Source organism: Homalodisca vitripennis, chromosome 2, assembly GCF_021130785.1.
Source record: "Homalodisca vitripennis isolate AUS2020 chromosome 2, UT_GWSS_2.1, whole genome shotgun sequence".
Taxonomy (NCBI): Eukaryota; Metazoa; Arthropoda; class Insecta; order Hemiptera; family Cicadellidae; genus Homalodisca; species Homalodisca vitripennis.
Window position 1 is genome coordinate 120,936,727 of NC_060208.1, and position 18,485 is coordinate 120,955,211.

At 29.7% G+C, this 18,485-nt stretch overlaps 1 protein-coding gene across 1 annotated transcript; it reads right to left on the reverse strand.

Moving 5' to 3' along the window:
* Window positions 1–17,929: 17,929 nt before the first annotated feature.
* Window positions 17,930–18,265, reverse strand: LOC124355786. The gene has a single exon (XM_046806939.1). It carries the CDS (start codon window positions 18,263–18,265, stop codon window positions 17,930–17,932), a length of 336 nt encoding a protein of 111 aa, XP_046662895.1.
* Between the last annotated feature and the right edge of the window lie 220 nt (window positions 18,266–18,485).

An 18,485-nucleotide genomic window follows, 5' to 3' on the forward strand; every position in this document is an offset into this window, starting at 1 on the left:
TTCTTTACAAACGCAACATTTTTTCTCTTCTAACGTTAATTTTTCTAATTTATCGTATAATTCTCTCTCATATTTACTACGACAAACTTTACACATAGACTCTATTTCCTCCTTTTTTAGTCTTATTTTTATGAAATTCTTCAAAATATTTATATTCTTGACAAATTGTACACTTCTTTTGAGCCTCCATTTATATAGAAAAATTACAGCTTTGACTTTCTCAATTCATATTCATAAAACTATTTCCGGTTATTTTTTCATTATTTAAATCTTTTATACTATAAGTTACTGGATCTGTGTTATTAATCTGATAAATCACAAAGATTTCTCTTGACTAATTGTTCTTATATTTGTTCGAAAATGTTGTTTTTTTACTAACAATTCTTACATGATCATTGATTTTAAATTTAGTTTTCGTGTGAATTTCTGGTGGAATATACTTGAAAACGGTCTCTAATAACTCCTTTTCTGCATCCTTATCCACATCTTTTGGTTTCGTCTTGATTGTAACTGTGAACCTGTATCGTTATAATTGTTTTTACGATTTTTTTGAAGAATATCGATCCATTTAAAGTTTTTATTAGTCTCAAAATTTACTTTCATTCTCTCATTTTGAGTTCTGTTATATCTCTCTACAATACTTGATTTCTCTTAGTTTTCAGTATGATAAATCTTAATTTTGTATTTTCTCAAAACATAATTAAATTCTTTATTTTTAAACTCTAAACCCTTATCTGTATGAAGTAGGTTTGGAGGTTTGTGATTGATCCTTATGGCATCTTTTACTATATCTTCGAAAGCTTTTGAAACAACCTTGCCGTTTTTTCTTTTGATAGCTCTTGACCAAGCATATTTTGAGAAAGTATCAATAACATTTAACATATACTTGAATCCATCATTTTGATCTGAATAGTTAGACATTATTACTAAATCTGCTGCCCATAAATCGTCAATTCCTAAAGTTATAAATTTTTCTCTTTTTTAAACTTTTTTTCGTACTGGTGCATGAATTTCTCTAGCTTCAATCTCTATTTCCCTCTTTGTTCTTCAATTATTCTTTCTTTACTTGTTTTTCATAAGAATTCGTTATAAATTTACTCTTATTTGTCTTACATTTTGAACCATTTTGCTGCATTTCTATACAATCCGTTTTGAGTTTTGAACAATTTTAGAATCTATATTTTTTCGTTTTTTTTTCTTACATTTGTGGCAGTTAATCAAATCATCTTCCATTTATATATCAAAGTTTCCAAGTTTATTTAATTCTTCCTAATATATCAGATTTCGCTTCATTTTTATAGCCATACGGTACTGTATCGGTCTTATTTTTCTAGGACAATTCTCTTATCATCTTTAGCATTCAGTGCTAACTTGTTTATGGTAACGGTGTACAACTCATGTTTGTAGCTTTTGATAACTGTCATCTCCCTAAATTCTTCTTTATCTTCGAACAAACATTTCTTCAAGTTTTCGATATTTATTGTTTTATTTACAACGCTTCTCTTAATTCCTTTACATCTTACTGGATTTTTGTCTAGATATTTGTACGAGTACATTTTCGATCTCAATTCCACAAAATTCTTCTAAAACTTCGCTATTTAACTCATCTTTGAATTTCCCTATTACCTTCTTATTTTTAGTAGTGGAAAATTCATGATCTTTTGGATAATCGCTCGTATCAAAGTCATCTATATTTTTCTTTAATAATTTTAAAAGGATCTCGTTTCAATTCTAGGAAATAACTGTTTGTATCCATGTAAACACAGATTCAAATCTGGGTCAAACTTTATTTAATTTATCGTAATAAAACTCATACATTAACAATTTTGATAGGTCAAGAACTGAAAATCCTATGTAGATCGGTTTGTTAAATTATTTTAACCTTTTGTTTATACATGTGACTCGCTATACAGTTGTCGTCAAAGATATTAAAGCATTTGAAATTTATTTTCTTAGCTTGTTTCATTGAAAATTCTTCATTTCCTAGTTTGATATCGCATTCTATTTCGCACATTTTCCATAGATTTTTCCAAAAACAGAGTTGTTTCATCAGCTTGTAAAAATCTTTCTCAAATGTCACTTGTAGCTTTGGTTCTCATGTTTGTGTGTTAAAATCAATGTACTTTTTCATAAAAGGCTTCTGATCGAATGCAATAAACTCTATTCACATGTTTCAACACCATCCCTTGTTCGAGGTAAAATTTCAAATTTCTTGAATGAACAACGTATTCAGTTTTATCCAGTAAAAGTTTGTGCAAAGTTTGTTTTTATATGTTCGGGGAAGCAAGAGGTAAATCCTTGTGATATTCATGTAAATTTGTTGGATATCCTAGATCAACTTCGAGAATATAGCCATAATCTTCGTCGCCAGTGAGTTCTAAAATAGTTTCTTGCCACTCTTCTTTTGTATATGTTTTAGGATTCATCCACTTGATATCACCATATGGTAAATTTTGCATAAGACCATAACCATAAAGGTTGTTTGCATCGACATAAAGTAAATAGTTTTCGGGCTTTGTCTTATCGAAATCTTTCAAATATTTGTTATTTGCTTTAACATATCGCTTAATACATTGAGAAATACCTCCCACGAATACCTTTTTCAATCATTAAATACATATTATAATCACTAATCAATTGTAATTCTATTTTCGTTAATTTTAATATAGCGTCCCATGCGAGACTTCGAGCAGTTAGATAATGAGCTGGATCAAGTTTGTAACAATTTAGACAAATGTTTCTGAAGTTTTTCGAATATATCAACGAGCAATAGTACATCTTGGATATTGTACAAATCAGAGTAATTTTTCCAAGATTTTTCTCTTTTAATTTGTTTCCAAACGCTCAAGTAGTGTTGATAATATTTCTCAGATATGCTCTCATCTGTCAAAAGTGAATAGAAATCTTCAATTTTCCAGCTCTTCTGTGTAATTCAAGTTTTTCAATACTATCGATAAATTCATAGGGAAATATTCCTTTTCCAGACAATATTTTAAAAATCTCGACTTCGTCATTTGGCTGTCGTTCTATAATTTCATTCAATATTCTTCCATCCTGTATAAAATGATTTGTATGTTTGAAGTCTTCTTTCTTTAGATTTTTTAGATAATTTTTCAATAGATGATGCCATAAATCTGATCGTATCTACGAATGAAAACTTAACAAACTTTTTCTAGGCTTATCATTTTCAAACTCATAGCCATATCCAGAATTTACTGAATAATTTATATATATCGTTCATCGTTGTTTGCAATCAAATCAACATTACCATACTGTTTTGCCAATTCTTTTTATGTACAAATGGGTATCGTAGTTACTCATATTGTGACAGAAAACTGGGATATTCTGGGGAAATGTGAGATTCAAGTTACAAGATAAATGAGATGAAACTCTAAATTTACCTGTTAAATGAATTGTCATCTCGTACTTTAATTATAACTCTTATCTTTCCCAATTATCAGGAGTAAAACCATATTGAATTGAACTCAACATCATAAGCAAGCAGACCATTCACAAATATAGCATATGTTATAATTTTGATACGAAATGTCTTCTTCTTCAGTTCAATTTTCATAGGTTTTTTGTTCTTAGAATTATATTTTTGTAGCTATGTATTTTGATATTTTATTCAGCTCTTCAAACAATTTTGCAAGGAACATTAGGCAAATCGTCTTCATTTTTTTGCTCTATAAAATATAGGTTTGTACATGCGATTGGTCACATTCGACACTAAATATAGAGTAAAACCATAAGGAATATGCTTCTGAATCTTGGTTGTAGTCGATTTTTGCGGATTGTTTTTGCATGTTGGAATCTTCTCTAATATGCTTTCAAAATCCATATAAATAACGTAAGGATGAGAAAATTTCTTTTGATAATTAGTAAATGTTGTTATTTGACCTGGAAATGGCACAATAGGTTTGCATACTTCGTGATTTTTACAAATTTCCAAATGCTCTGCTAAATCTCCATATTTGTAGAAATGGCCTTAAACATCTACATAGCAATTTTTTATGTTCGTGTTTAGATAACTGAGAACTCACGAGCTTATTTAAATCTGGTTATCAAAACATAATGTGATTTGTCTTCTTTGTTTAACATACAATAAGTCAATGTTTAACTCAGCGTCGTATTTTTCAGAAAATTGTAATGTAACAATATTGAGTTTCTCATCATAACTGTAGATATAGACATTTTTGGATATTTGTACTTGGAATTGTGAGTTCGTTTTTTCAAATAATTGTATATCTTTTAAGGACATTGGATACTCCGAAACCTGAAAATATTTTGTCATTCACGAATTTTTCGTATTGTTTTTCTCTGTCAACATGAGTCTCGGGTTTTTTCAATAGCACATCGGATAGAATAAATAAAGCAATAATCATCTTTATTTTTGATATTTATACAAGCTTTCTTATCTTTGATTTTCTTTGGCAAATCGATATATGATCCGGCATTCTCATCATTTCGTGTTTGTTAAGGCTCAAAAAATAGTTGTTTTGCAGCTTTTAAATGTCCATCCAGAACCTCTATTTGGATGATTTGTCTGTTCTCGATGTGTTAATTTATTTAAATTGCTTAGTAATAAAGTCGTTTACGTCAAACATTTCGTCTGCTTTTATAGTAAAGTACATTGGACACGTTTGTGTTTCACCGTTCACTAAAGTTCTTTCATATTCACATTCCAAAGAGAGATAACCCTTCATATTTTTAACATTCTCTTGAAATTTTTCTATTAAACCTTTAATTTCTGGCCTCATAATTGATAGATATTTGTAAATTGACATGGAATTGTCGTTCAAGTTTGTTAAAATGTATTGCTTGAAAAGACCGTGTATTGAGGATAAAACTTCTAAATCAATGATATTTTCAGGTTTTTCGTTAAGAGTTTTGTCAATTTCTTCGATCATTTCAGACTTAGTTTTATCGTTTGTTTTAATGGACAATTTTTCAGGCGATTGATTGAATTTTTTCATCATTAAATAGATTGAGATCTTTTTTAATCTTCCTTAAAGTTTTTCTTTAATTCACGCAATTTTTCTATATTGTACATCTTTTCATGATCGACAATTCGATTTTCTTTAGCCCATTGTCTTAAAAGATTCAGTTCTTTCTCATAAATGCCTTTGTTTTTTAGATGAAATTTTAGAATTATAATGTCTATCATAATGGTGTTCAAAAATGTATTTTTTGCAGTATGGACATGATACATTTTTCCTCTTCATTTAAATAGGGAGAATTTCTTAACTAAGAATTTGAAAAAGTAATGATTTTTACTTTAAATTTGACAGAAATCAGCACAATTTCTGGTGAAACAGTGATAGATTCTTCTATTTATTATAGAAAAATCTGTAAACTAAGACTTAAAATTATTGAAAAATTAGTATAGTTAAAGGACAAAATAGTACTTTTATTACTATACTGGTTTGTAGGAGGCAATTTAAATTCTTTATACTATTTTTTCAATAATTTTTTCTTTAACTTTTCTAAGATTTTTCATTAGGATTTTAATATATTTACAACAGAATTTTCGTTGATTCGAAGCAGATATGAGATCATTTCCAATAGCTTGATTCGAAGCAGATTTCACTAAGTTTCCAATAGACACCTTAAGAAAGTAGAAGCAAACAGCTATAGATTCGGTTATTTTTCATTCGTGATTTTACAGATTCGTTTATGGTTCAATGAACAGTATTTTCTATTGATTTTCTGACTGTCCCAAAAGTGGTCTAGGACCGCCACGTTACTATCTACTTATACTTATACCAAATATAACATTATATTTATCAATATTATAGTTTGTACTAAATAATAATTTCATAACCGAACATTACACAACTAAAGTTTTGCATACTTTATGACAGATTTATAAAAGAAATGCAAGACAGGTGAAAACATTGTTATCATATCAATTCACCTCGATCGGTCTGTATTTACACGACATGACTGTCGGTTGTTGCCCGGAAGTAATGCACGGAAATTAATCGTTTTTAAAACTGTACGTAATGTTTGTTACCTTTTCCGAAAACCCAACCATAGCGATTATTACGCAAAAAATGGATAGGAAGGGGTAAATTAATTTATAACTGATTAGACTAATGAGATTCTTAGTTGACCCTAGTCTTTTGACTATTGGCCACGGTCTGTACCATTCACCTATTCACCCAATTTATTCACTTCTCTTCCACTTTTCAGGTTATCAACAGAACAGTGTGTATGCACGATTGTATTTTATTAACTTAGTAACAATAAGGGAATATTTTTAAATAACTCCAAATTAATAATTTTACTGCTGTATGTATATTATACACCGAAGTTCACTACAGTTAAATTAAAATACTACATTGAGGACTTAAAAGATAGTTGAATGTAATTATTCATCTTTACTGTAGTTACATACATACCAACACACACACACCACACACACACACACCACACACACACACACATAAATATAATTTATATATATATATCTTTTAATATATATATATATATATATATATATATATATATTTCTTGTGTGCGTGTGTATGTTACTGAACTCCTCCTAAACGGGTGGACCGATTTTAATGAAACTTTTTTGTGTGTCTTCAGGTGGATCCGAGAATGGTTTTAGATTCATAATTCGGGCCAATTTTAATAGTTTATTTAATTAATTTTTTAATAATAAATTGTTGTTGATGGTGGAGTGTTTTACATTGGATCCGCTAGACTGCGCCACGACACGTAATACAAAGTGAACTGTTACTTAACAACTGTGAATATTTTCAGCTGAAGTTCATCAAAGAGGCAGAAACATTTGTTCACATTTAAAAATTTAGAAAGTTCATATTTTAAATTTGTAAAGTGCTTTGATCAGTAGTGTAATGCAGATTGCATAGATGAAGTTTCACCAATTGTTCTACGTAAACATTACAATATTACAACACAGCCATAATGTTTTTCTATTTTAATTGCAAGTTTTCTCGACAGTTTGTGCTGCTATCAAATTTGTGCGTTGTTTTTGTAACATTCTGTAATTATTGTGTGAGTGCTAATTGTTATAATACATTAATAGAGATTGAAGGATGTTTGAAGTGCATAAAAAACCATAGTTATTTATTAAAGTTATTGAACTCATTTTGCAAATTTATTGAAGTGAGTATATTGGAGTAATTTGTTGTAATTTACATTTTTTAATCTGCAGTCAGAATTGGTCACATAAGTTCAAATTAAGTAGCATACAAATCACATGTGTGAATTAACTACTTATTGTTAATAGTGTAGGAATTGGTTTCAAATTAAATTCTGTTGGCCAGTCCCGATATTATACTGTAATATTAAATAACTAATTTTATAACAAGTATATTTTTTTAATTTACAACTTAATTTATCGTAATGCTATTGAATGTAAAATATTTTTATGTACAATCCTTCAGGAGTGTACATAATAAAATTATATGGTTTTCCGATAGGGCTGAAGTATAATAAGTGGCCTCCATCACAAACGAATTATTGATATTTCTGAATAGCCTATCCAAACTACTATCCGAATTGGATTATAGGTATTTAAAGGCTGAAGTAATAATAAGCAGCCACCATCACAATCGAATTATTGATATTTCTGAATAGCCTATCCAAACTACTACAAAGTGCTTGATCAGTAGTCTAATGCAGATTGCAAAGTTGAATTTTTCACCAATTGTTCTATGTAAACATTATAATATTACAACACAGCCATACGTTTAATCAATTATAGTCTTGAAAGCATAGAGTAAGCATAAACATATAAAAATAACACTACTTCTTATTTCAATATATTCTGTACTCACTTTGGAGGATAGAGATTATCCACATATAAAATTGGAAGTTTTAGCTTTTAACTGAAATTCTTAGTAAATATTAAGTGTTGATCTTGGAAGAATGCGCTACGATCGCATTTTTCAAATGTTTCTCTATGTTAATTCCAGGTTTTCTCGACAGTTTGTGCTGCTATCAATGTGTGTGTGTTGTTTTGTAAGGTTGATGTTTCAAAAGTAAATACGGCAAATATCATTATAATATAATAGAATGAAGTTATAAAAAGTGTACTACGTGGGCGCGTTATAAGTTTATAAAGGCCAGCCAACAGGCAAAAAGAAGAAAATAAAACATCGTGTAATTATTGTGTGAGTGCTAAAATTGTAATAGTACATTAATAGAGATTATTGGTCGCATTACCTCAAATAACCTAAGTAGCATACAAATCAAAAGGTTTGTGTGTGTGTAGATAGAAAATTTATTGAACGAATTGAGTATATTGGTCGCATAACCTAAGTAGCATACAAATCAAAAGGTTGTGTTTCTATGTGTGAATAACTATTGTTGACATTTTAGATAATCAAGTTTTAAACTAATGGATTTTAAAATAATTTGTTGTAATTTACATTTTTAATCTGCAGTCAAAATTGGTCAGATAAGTTCAAATTAAATAGCATACAAATCACATGTGTGAATAACTACTTATTGTTAATAATGTAGGAATTGAATTTAAATTAAATTCTGTTGGCCAGTTCTGATACTACACTGTAAATTTTAAATAACTATAATGAAATTCGGCAGTTTAGATAGGCTAATCAGGAATATCAATAGAGGTTATGCAGATATAAAAATTGGAAGTCTTAGTACAATACACTTTTAACTGAAATTCCGTAAATATTAAGTGTGCAGCGATTGTTATTTTTTTTTATAAATAAATTGTTTTTTATCTTGGTAATGTTTTTTAAATTGGATCCAGCAGAATGCGCGCTAACGATCGCAGTTTCACAATGTTTTTTATTTTATAATTCCTGGTTTTCCCCAACAGTTTGTGCTGCTATCAAATTTGTGTGTTGTTTTTGTATCATTGTGTAATTATTGTGTGAGTGCTAATTGTAATATTAAATTAATAGAGAATCACATATGTCAATAACTATTGTTAATAATGTAGAAAATTGGTTTTAAATTAAATTCTGTTGGCCAGTTCTGATACTGTACTGTAATTTTAAATAACTATAATGAATTTCAGTAGTTTAGATAGGCTAATCAGAAATATCAATAAGTTGATTGTGATGGTGGATGCTTATTATACTTTCAGCCTTTGAATAACTATAATCTAATTCGGATCGTCATTTTAGTAGTTTAGATATGCTATTCAGATATATCAATAATTCGATTGTGATGGTGGCCACATATTATACTTCAGCACTATACGGAAAACTTATTTAGTATTTTAGATAAATTAAATTCTGTTGGCCAGTTCGGATACTATATTGTAAATTTAAATAACTATAATGAAATTCGGTAGTTTAGATAGACTATTCAGAAATATCAATAATTCGATTGTGATGGTTTCCACTTATTATACTTCAACCTTTACATAACTATAATCTAATACGGATAGTAGTTATATAGGCTATTCAGAAATATCAATAATTCGATTGTGATGGAGGTCACTTATTATACTTCAGCCCTATCGGAAAATCATCTAATTTGTTTGTGTATACTCCTGAAGGATTAACAAAAAATATTGTAAATTCAATGGCATTACGATATATTAAGTTGTAAATTGAAAAAAATATACCTGTTATAAAATAGTTTTGTTTTCAACTTTTTTTACTTTCAGATTAAGTAAAGTTTTCATTTAAAACATCCTCTACATTTTCACATCACTCATGTTATACTCACACACTATCGGTTGGTCGAAGTGTGATTAAATGTACGTGTGATGAAGTTAGATATTGTAATAACTTTTTAATAGACATTTTTATCAAAACAGCCCAGATTGTTACAGATTAATCAAAGTTAAAAATTTTCGAATTAAAGACGTGTGTACAGGACAACGTCTGTCGGGTCTGCTAGTATATATATATATATATACTATATATATATATATATATATATATATATATATAGTTTTTATTTATTTATATTTAGATATATTTGTGTGTGTGTGGTGTGTTTATGTGTGTGTTAATATGTATGTATAGTAAATATAAGTTATTATTTTTAGTCATTTCTTAGATTAGATTATTTAAATTAGTCCTGAAATTTAAAGTCATGAAATATTGGCAGTAAAGAAGGTGAACAATCCAAATAAGTGTTCTTCGAATGCAAAATGTACTAATGCTGTACTGTAAGTTAAAGATATAAATCCAATTTCTAATACCTAATATCTAGATACGAACACAAGTTGAGTTATTAAATACTACTTAAACTCATCGTATATGGTTAGTATCTAGAATTTTATAATCTTTAAAATTGTTCATCGTTGATAATGAACACATTCATTTCTTAATCATGAAATGTTTCAAATATTAAATTATTTCTAAATTTTTAAAACTTACAATAGGACAACCAATTAGATAAAAGGGAAGATCACTATCAAGGTTAACGAAATACGTTTTACGGAAAAGTGTCAACAGTTGAGAATACTGTGACGTTTTTTCTGTATGTGATCCCACTTTCATTTATCAATTTGTCTGCTAAACTTGTTATTGTTCCACTGGCACAGTGAGAGTACAGTACCTCTTGAACGACGCGACGTGTTTTATGAGCATGAATATATCGTAACCGGAAAAGAGACGCTGCTTACTAATTTATAGTTGTATTTAATGACACGTGATATGTGGAATATACAGTTAGCTCTCATCATAGAGCTAAACTCTACTACATATTTAAGTCAATGTGTTATATTTAAACCAACATGAATGTTTGTGGGCTATAATCTTTAAGTATCCAATTTGTAATATGATAAAACAAACGTGAAAAAAATTATTTTAAACTTAATCTAATTTTAAATTGCAATCCTTTTTTCACAATAACTTTATACGTATTAAATTAATAACACTTGGATTGTATATAATAACTTTTTATAACTTGTATAACTTTGTATAAACTTACACAATGGGAGTACTATTGTTATTATTTCACGTTAGCACATCAATTAGAATAGAAAGGTTGGTTAAATGTGAAGAGGCTTACAGTTGGTAACGCAAGAGTAGATCTCGCAGACACATCTAGAGGCCAGAGAACTTAGTCACACTTCAACGCTAAAAAAGAAATATCCGTTTGATACGGTCCCATGGAACTCTCACATCCCCAACTTACATTGTCCGGTTCAGTGTATAAGTTTATTTAAGCTGCTGCCTTTCTTCTCTTTACAGTGGTCAATTAGGTTAATCCTAAACGAATTCTCTTATGTTATTTTTTATACGAACCACTAATCTATTTATAATAGAAAAACGTTAATTTTTTTCAAGTGTATGTATTGCTGTAAATACATTTAGTTTAAACGATTTATATGAGCGCTTGCAATAATTGTGTACGCCAAGTATACTCGTTGATTTTACGGTAGTTTATAAATGAGAATATTGTCCGTCGAAGCAAGTGTAAGTACTTTATCATAAAAGTATTAACAATTATTCACTTATTTCGTAAAATATGAAAAAAGTATGTTCTTTATTTCACCAAAATAAAACGAAATTATGTCAAATATGCTGTAGCTATGATTGAATAGCAGATTTAATTTCATTATTTACATTGAAAAAATTAGCCCTGGAAGACTTGTAACGTAATGTAAACAAATACAGTAATGAATTTTAATTATCTCGAAAAAAGTGCTTGGTAACAATACAATTAAACTTTTTAAGAATGTTAGAAATGTTTATCTTCAAAACGCTATGTGTATATTATTACACATTTTTGTATATAATAACAATAGTCCGAGGCCTCTGGATAAAATGTTTTATTGACAGATATTGAAATAATTGGATACGTTCTATGAAAAATGCTTAGGGGAATCTTAAAAACTGTTTTCAAAAAATTTTTAAATAACTTTATAACCTAATCGTTATACAAAAATCATACATACACTAAAAACACTTTATGCGACCATATCTTTATAAAGGTTAAACGCATTTATCTGTTTTGTATGAACGTAGGATAAGTGTACATGTCTAAGATAGTCCTATTTACCATATGCAATATTTCACGATTGTAAATATATATTATATTTCTGCTAAGCTGAAACATAATAATTTTCCATCCGTATTATGATCAATTAACTTCAATCTACAAGTTATCTCTACAAGTTATAAATATAGCTATTAACCAACTATTCCATTCCACAAAATTATGTATATTTATTATGGTAGAGCCCAAAAGGAAGGACAAACAATTATGCAAACTTTTATATTGCACAGTTATAACCAAAGAAGTCATAATATGCTAAGTAACGTTATAAAATCTGATTATTACAAATATCATGTACGTGTTTTGTGAATGCCTTTTCCTTTTCTATTTCGAATTTGTAACATTTCATGGGATAACCAGTCTAGAGATGTTTTTACATTATTGATCTGTAACTAAACAGAATGCGAAGCAAGATATTACTTAGTTTCATTCAGAACTTATAGAAAAGACAAATAAAACCCCCTATAGTATTTTTCATTAACCACTTTAATTTAATAAAAAATATTCAAATGCAGTATTTTAGCTTTCCTCTTTTTTTATGTATTATAACTAAGCCACAAGTATAAAATAAAAAATTTAATAAAAATTAATTGATTTTATTGTGTTATTTCAATAGTCATGTTCAGCAGATTATCTTCTGCAAAGGGAAATACTGAATTGAATTATTCATGAAATACACGACTATCATGAAGGAATTTTTAAATCAGCATTGTTTTGAATTATTGCATGTACTAAAAACTTCCCGTTTTTCATACAAATTTACCAGACTTACGAAACCACCCTCGTAAAATTAATACAATCTACTTTCTGTTACGTAATTCTCTCCACCTTTATTATCGATTAAACAGATACGACCTTTAGTGATAACGATACTTTTACATAATGTACTGCCTTACGTATTTTTTTTTTCGTAAGATATTGATATCGAAATCAAAAAAATCAATATCATAGTGTATTGGTGGTATCACACCCGGTACCATATGCAAGCAACACATCTTGTGATCCAACCAATATCGTTCTTTAGTAGCTGTCACATAAAAATAACAAACATTTTATGTTATTTGAAGCTGGTTTCATTGTAGTATTGATAAGGTAAAGTTATTACGTTCTTATAAATATATCTCAACCATATTTTAAGCATGGCGAAATCTTATAACATCTGAAACCGTTTGTACAATAATTGTTCTTGTCTAGTATTTGTGTGGTTTTGCATTAGTTGTTTTAGTGGTAATACATTTTGTTTTATGAATTACTCTTTGTAATTATCATGAAATGGATAAAAATGACGGCTTTATATTTATTTTTATAATATACAATTCAATGTTCATGTTTGACTTTTATACATTGTATAAGAGTTTAACGGCTCAACAAGACACACTGTGGTACTTAATGTACTGGTCTTACTCTCATCAATCTCTTTCCATAACACGAGCTGTCTGTGTACATTACACTTGACTATATTGTACGATCTGTATTAGATGCTTTTTAAATTTAGTCTTAGTCATAATTGTCCCTTTTAACTGCATAATGTAGTGATGAGAATGATAGTCATAACAGTTCAAACATCAATAGGTTTCATATAAAGTGCCTGTTTTATGGTTGATAGCACTTATTCTACTCATAGTGCCTGATATAAATAAAGAATTCCTTAACCCGGGAGTCGGGGCGCCTGGTCTCACAGACCCGACTAAGATATATTTTTTGTTTTGAGGTTGGTTAGAAGAGACCTTCAAAGCCCAAGTTCTGTGTAGCTGTCTAACCCTAGTCACTAGTCAACGCCCGCATGTGGTTGGATTGAAGTCACTTACCTATTTCTAGAAAATTGCAGTTCGGGTCTGTCAGACTTGGCGCCCCTACTCGTGTAACACAATTTGTCATTGGTTTGATTTTTTATAAAAAACTGTTTATTTTTTGTTTCATAAAGATAAAAGCATTGATTTTTTGTTTAAATAAAAGAAACTATTTTGTTAATATTATATTAGTTTTATTTGAGATTTAATTTTAAAATGGCTGATGAACAAGAACAAGAACGTATTAGACAAATTCTGAACGAAAGCTTCGCTAGCTCTGTTGAAGATGTAGTTATTGATAACTCAGATAATGATGAGGAGGACATTGTTGAGGAGTTCATGGAACAAACAGACACTGAGCAAGAAGAGGAGTATAGTGAAGAGGACATGGAAGAAGATCATCAACATGAACAGATACAACCTAGGTTTTCCCTGCTACATCGTAAAAGACAGAAACAACACGGTGGAGGATTCACTGCCCTCCAGCACGATCGGTAAGGACCAGGCAATCAAATATAGTTATTCATCCACCAGGTGTAAAACCCTACGCTAAGAATGCAAAAACACCTGTAGAGTGTTGGGGATTGTTTCCTATGTACCTAAAAAAAGAAAAAATGTACTCTTAGCTTCGAGTATGCATCATGATGATGCAATTGATGTGACAACAGGTGACGCCAATAGTTACAGATATAGTTACTTTTTATAACCCAACCAAAGGGTGGAGTAGATATTCTAGATGAGTTGTTGTGCAACCTATGATGTTGCTCGAAATACAAGAAGATGGCCAATGGTAAATACTCTTTTGGTACTAAAATTGTTGAATGTCGCTGGAGTGAATTCTCAAATAATATGCATTGCTAAAATAACAATCAAGACAAAACTATTCGAAGAATTTTATTTAAAGGAACTCGCACTGGCTCTATAATCTGAACATCTTCAACGAAGATCTCTGCAGAAAAATCTCCCTACTGAGATTCGTCAAAGACGGCAAGAGGTTGCTGGGACTTCAGCTCAAGTCGAAAAAGCAGACAATTTCCCACCAGGAACTAAAAAAAGGTGTTATTTGTGTAAAAGCGACAGCAAAACTAAGTATAGTTGCAGGTACTGCCGAAAGTTTATTTGCCTTCGCCACGCTGAACATGCATGCTCTGGATGTCAAGCTACAGTGCAACAGTAAACTTCCTTCCCAAAGTTCCATTTTATTACTTAATGTCCTTTAGAAAATACATTTTGAATTTGTTTAATATACTATTAGGTACATTTTTCATTCTCAATTATTAATACTAGATGACCATTTTTTATTTTTAGGGACATTTTCATACCACTACATAAATTTCAGTCATGTTTATTAAATGTATATAATTATCACAAAATGTTTTATTTTTTATATTTAGCATCTTATAAATCTTTAATAGGAACTACTAAATATATAAAAATTAATCTAAAATTGTTATTACATTATTAGTGTTAAATAATCAATAATATTCATAATGGGTCTGTCAGACCCGGCGCCCCTACTCACGTTACAAACTCGGGCGCCCCGACTCCAGGGTTAAGCAATTATGCATGAGTACAAATAGGAAATACTTCATTCCTTGTTATCTCAGCTTATTACCATAGGGATGTAGTTTACCTAAATTTTCTTAAAGATTACAAAAACATGTATGCCCTTTTTGCTTATAAGGTTAAAGAAAGATTTTTAAAACAATATGATAATATTTGCTAATTTTCCAAAGTCGAGTAAAGTGCTACGTTAAATTTTAAATCTTAAGTAAAAATCTACAGTAGTGGAATCTTTATAACATGGGTTTACAGCTCCTTTTTATTTACTACTACTTAATATTTTTTAAATTAACTTTTCTGAGGAGTAAAAAAGTAAATAATATAATTTTAGGAATTTTAGTAGGAATAGTTTAGACCAGGGCAAATAAAAACGCCAATTGGTAAAAAAATGTATTTTGTACAGCAAGAACATAAAATATACATGCTTCTGGTAGTGATATGATTTTATTTACTAAGACTAAGGATATTACTTTCCTGTATTTATAAGATATTTGATAATAAATATATTTACTATAAATTTAGAAGAAATAGTATTCCAATATAACACTAACGGCACCGCTATGAAATTAATTAATGTGATTTTCATTAAATACATTTTAAGAGAGTTTAGTGTTTGACAAAAATTACCATCAAACACAATCAATAAGAGAATACTTAATTACGCAATATCGGATGAGATAGTACATAAAAATCTGTATTATCGAAAAATGCGTGAGGGTGTATTGTAAAGATATCGGGTCGTTACTTGCACATTTTGATGACATTATCCTCAAGAGTAATTATACCAAGCTCTGTTTCGATGGGCCCATTGTTCCGGTATCTATTGTGTCTGCTCTTTCGAATAAAACCGACCCGCGTTAATTATCTGCCACAAGATGTTTACCTTTGGCAGTAGTTTTATCTGGCTTCAGGTAAATCGTGCGATTGGTTGAATTTAATACAAAAAACATCAAGATACAAATGTTTTTAACCTCAAAAAGTTATTTGTTATGATCATATAAAATTAAACGTTATAGCTTTCGGTTCAATCAGAAGAGAGGTAAATTTCAGACGTGATAGTCATCTATACTTGAAGATGCATTATAAGTTAGATTTTAATTCCTACAACTATGATTAGCTCTACATGTAGTCACGTTAATATCATAGTAACTCTATGCGACATTCAAAAAATTTGTATTGTTAAATCTTACACGAAAAATATTTTTAAAGCAAATAAATCTATTTATAAAATGTTATTCAACGTAATTGATTTTAAACTCGAGCCATTTTTAAACTCATATGTTTATAACTCATCAAAGTTATATACAAATATTGCCTCAGCACGAAATTTAGTATGCATCTATTAAGAACTACGGCAGTTATCGTGTTTAATACTTCTACAATGTTTAATTACTACAAAGTTGTATACCTCTCAAAACTTTGTACATCCCATATCAGGACGTCTTGCGATATTACGAAAGAAATATAAAGAATTAAAATTATTGTAAATAAATTTTCAATTGTAAAACTCCTATATTGTCTCTCAATTATAAAACTCTGTAGCCTATATAGTCTAGTCATTTAGCAATAAAATAAGGTTAAAACTCGACATGAGAGATAATAAGCTTAATATTGGTACATTCCTTCCTTTTGGCGTTCTAAATGTTGACTCATATAACATTGCCTAAGTTATTCAAGAGCAAAGGTAAATAAAAACTCATGTCTGTTTATATTACTCCATTGAAGTTATTATCTATTAAAAGACATTGTATAGTATAATATTTGGGACAAACTTAATTTAAAACATTTTTTTATACGCTCAAACATTTTTGAGTTAACGGTCGGTGAGTGCACTATACTGTGCTATAACTACTGTAATAAAAGATCAAGCGTGGATATCTCTGTATATGTCCTTTCATTTTGAATTAAGTATATCACGATCAAATATAAATATCCATGTTCCACATTTAGATTTACACCATTGTGAATCCTTAAGAGATATTAGAAAAAAGTTACGTAACACAGTTAGTTTATAATTATATGATATAATAAATACGATATTGACTTGAGTCCATTTTAAGGTTATATTCCGGTGAAAAATGTGTTGGGAACCAGTCAAGAAACATTTATGCCTGGGTGCGAATGCCAAAGTGTTTTAACGGTTTAAAACAGAAGAACGACCTCTTATAGATATATGGAATACAGTAGTGTCTATTCAAAGAAAATAAAATATGAAAGTGATTTTTTAAGTATTGGTCTTAATAGACGAAAACAATCTTTTGGATATATTTAATGATGACCATTGTAATATACAGGGTTTTATGAAATCGACCTAACACATATTAATTAAAAATTAAGTTTTAAACATATACCCTTGTAAAATAAATTTTAATATGTAAAATTACGTTTTGTAATATTATTATTATTAAAATCCAATCAATGTGTTTTCATTACGTAATCCTAGGTTTTTTTTCGAGAGGTGGAAAAAATCCCATCGGATGTCCCATTGGGTCCGCACAATGGAGGTCTGTGGTGATTCCACTAAAAAAACCTCCCTCTATAATTCTACTCCTTCATCTTGGTACCACCTTTCAGTATTTCTTCAAGGTGAGAGGACAGTCATCTGCTTACCTTCTTTGTCTTAGGCCTCTTCTTATTTCAGCTCTTAAATTTACATTTACATGCCTTTCATCTTCTTCTTTTCTTCTCGTTACCACTCCCAGGTAGTCACCTTCTGTGCGCCAGTTGTCTTCGCTCTCCACCATCAGTGCCACCATACTCTCCACTGTAAGAGCTCTTCCCAGCTTCTCCTCAACTCCTTTCCGCTGGTATCTCCACCGTAGACATGCAAACACAGTATGAATAGTAGTGTCGCACTCTCCGCAGTACGCACAGGCATCTGTGTCGCTCAGAGCAAAGCGTCTCTTATAGTAGCCAAAGCACCCATGTCCGCTCAGTACCATATAACTGCAGGTTACTGCTAAATTTCAGTTTCCCTACAACACACATTGTGCAGAACAATAATTGTTAACTGTATTTCTACGTTTGTCTAAAGCTTCTTTGTGGCTGTTTATATAACAGTCTATTGATAAAATGCGAGTAGAAATTTAAATAAAACGAACGTCTTACATATTTATTGTAATGTAAACAAGTAAATTGCTAAACGTATTCAATAAACCAAGT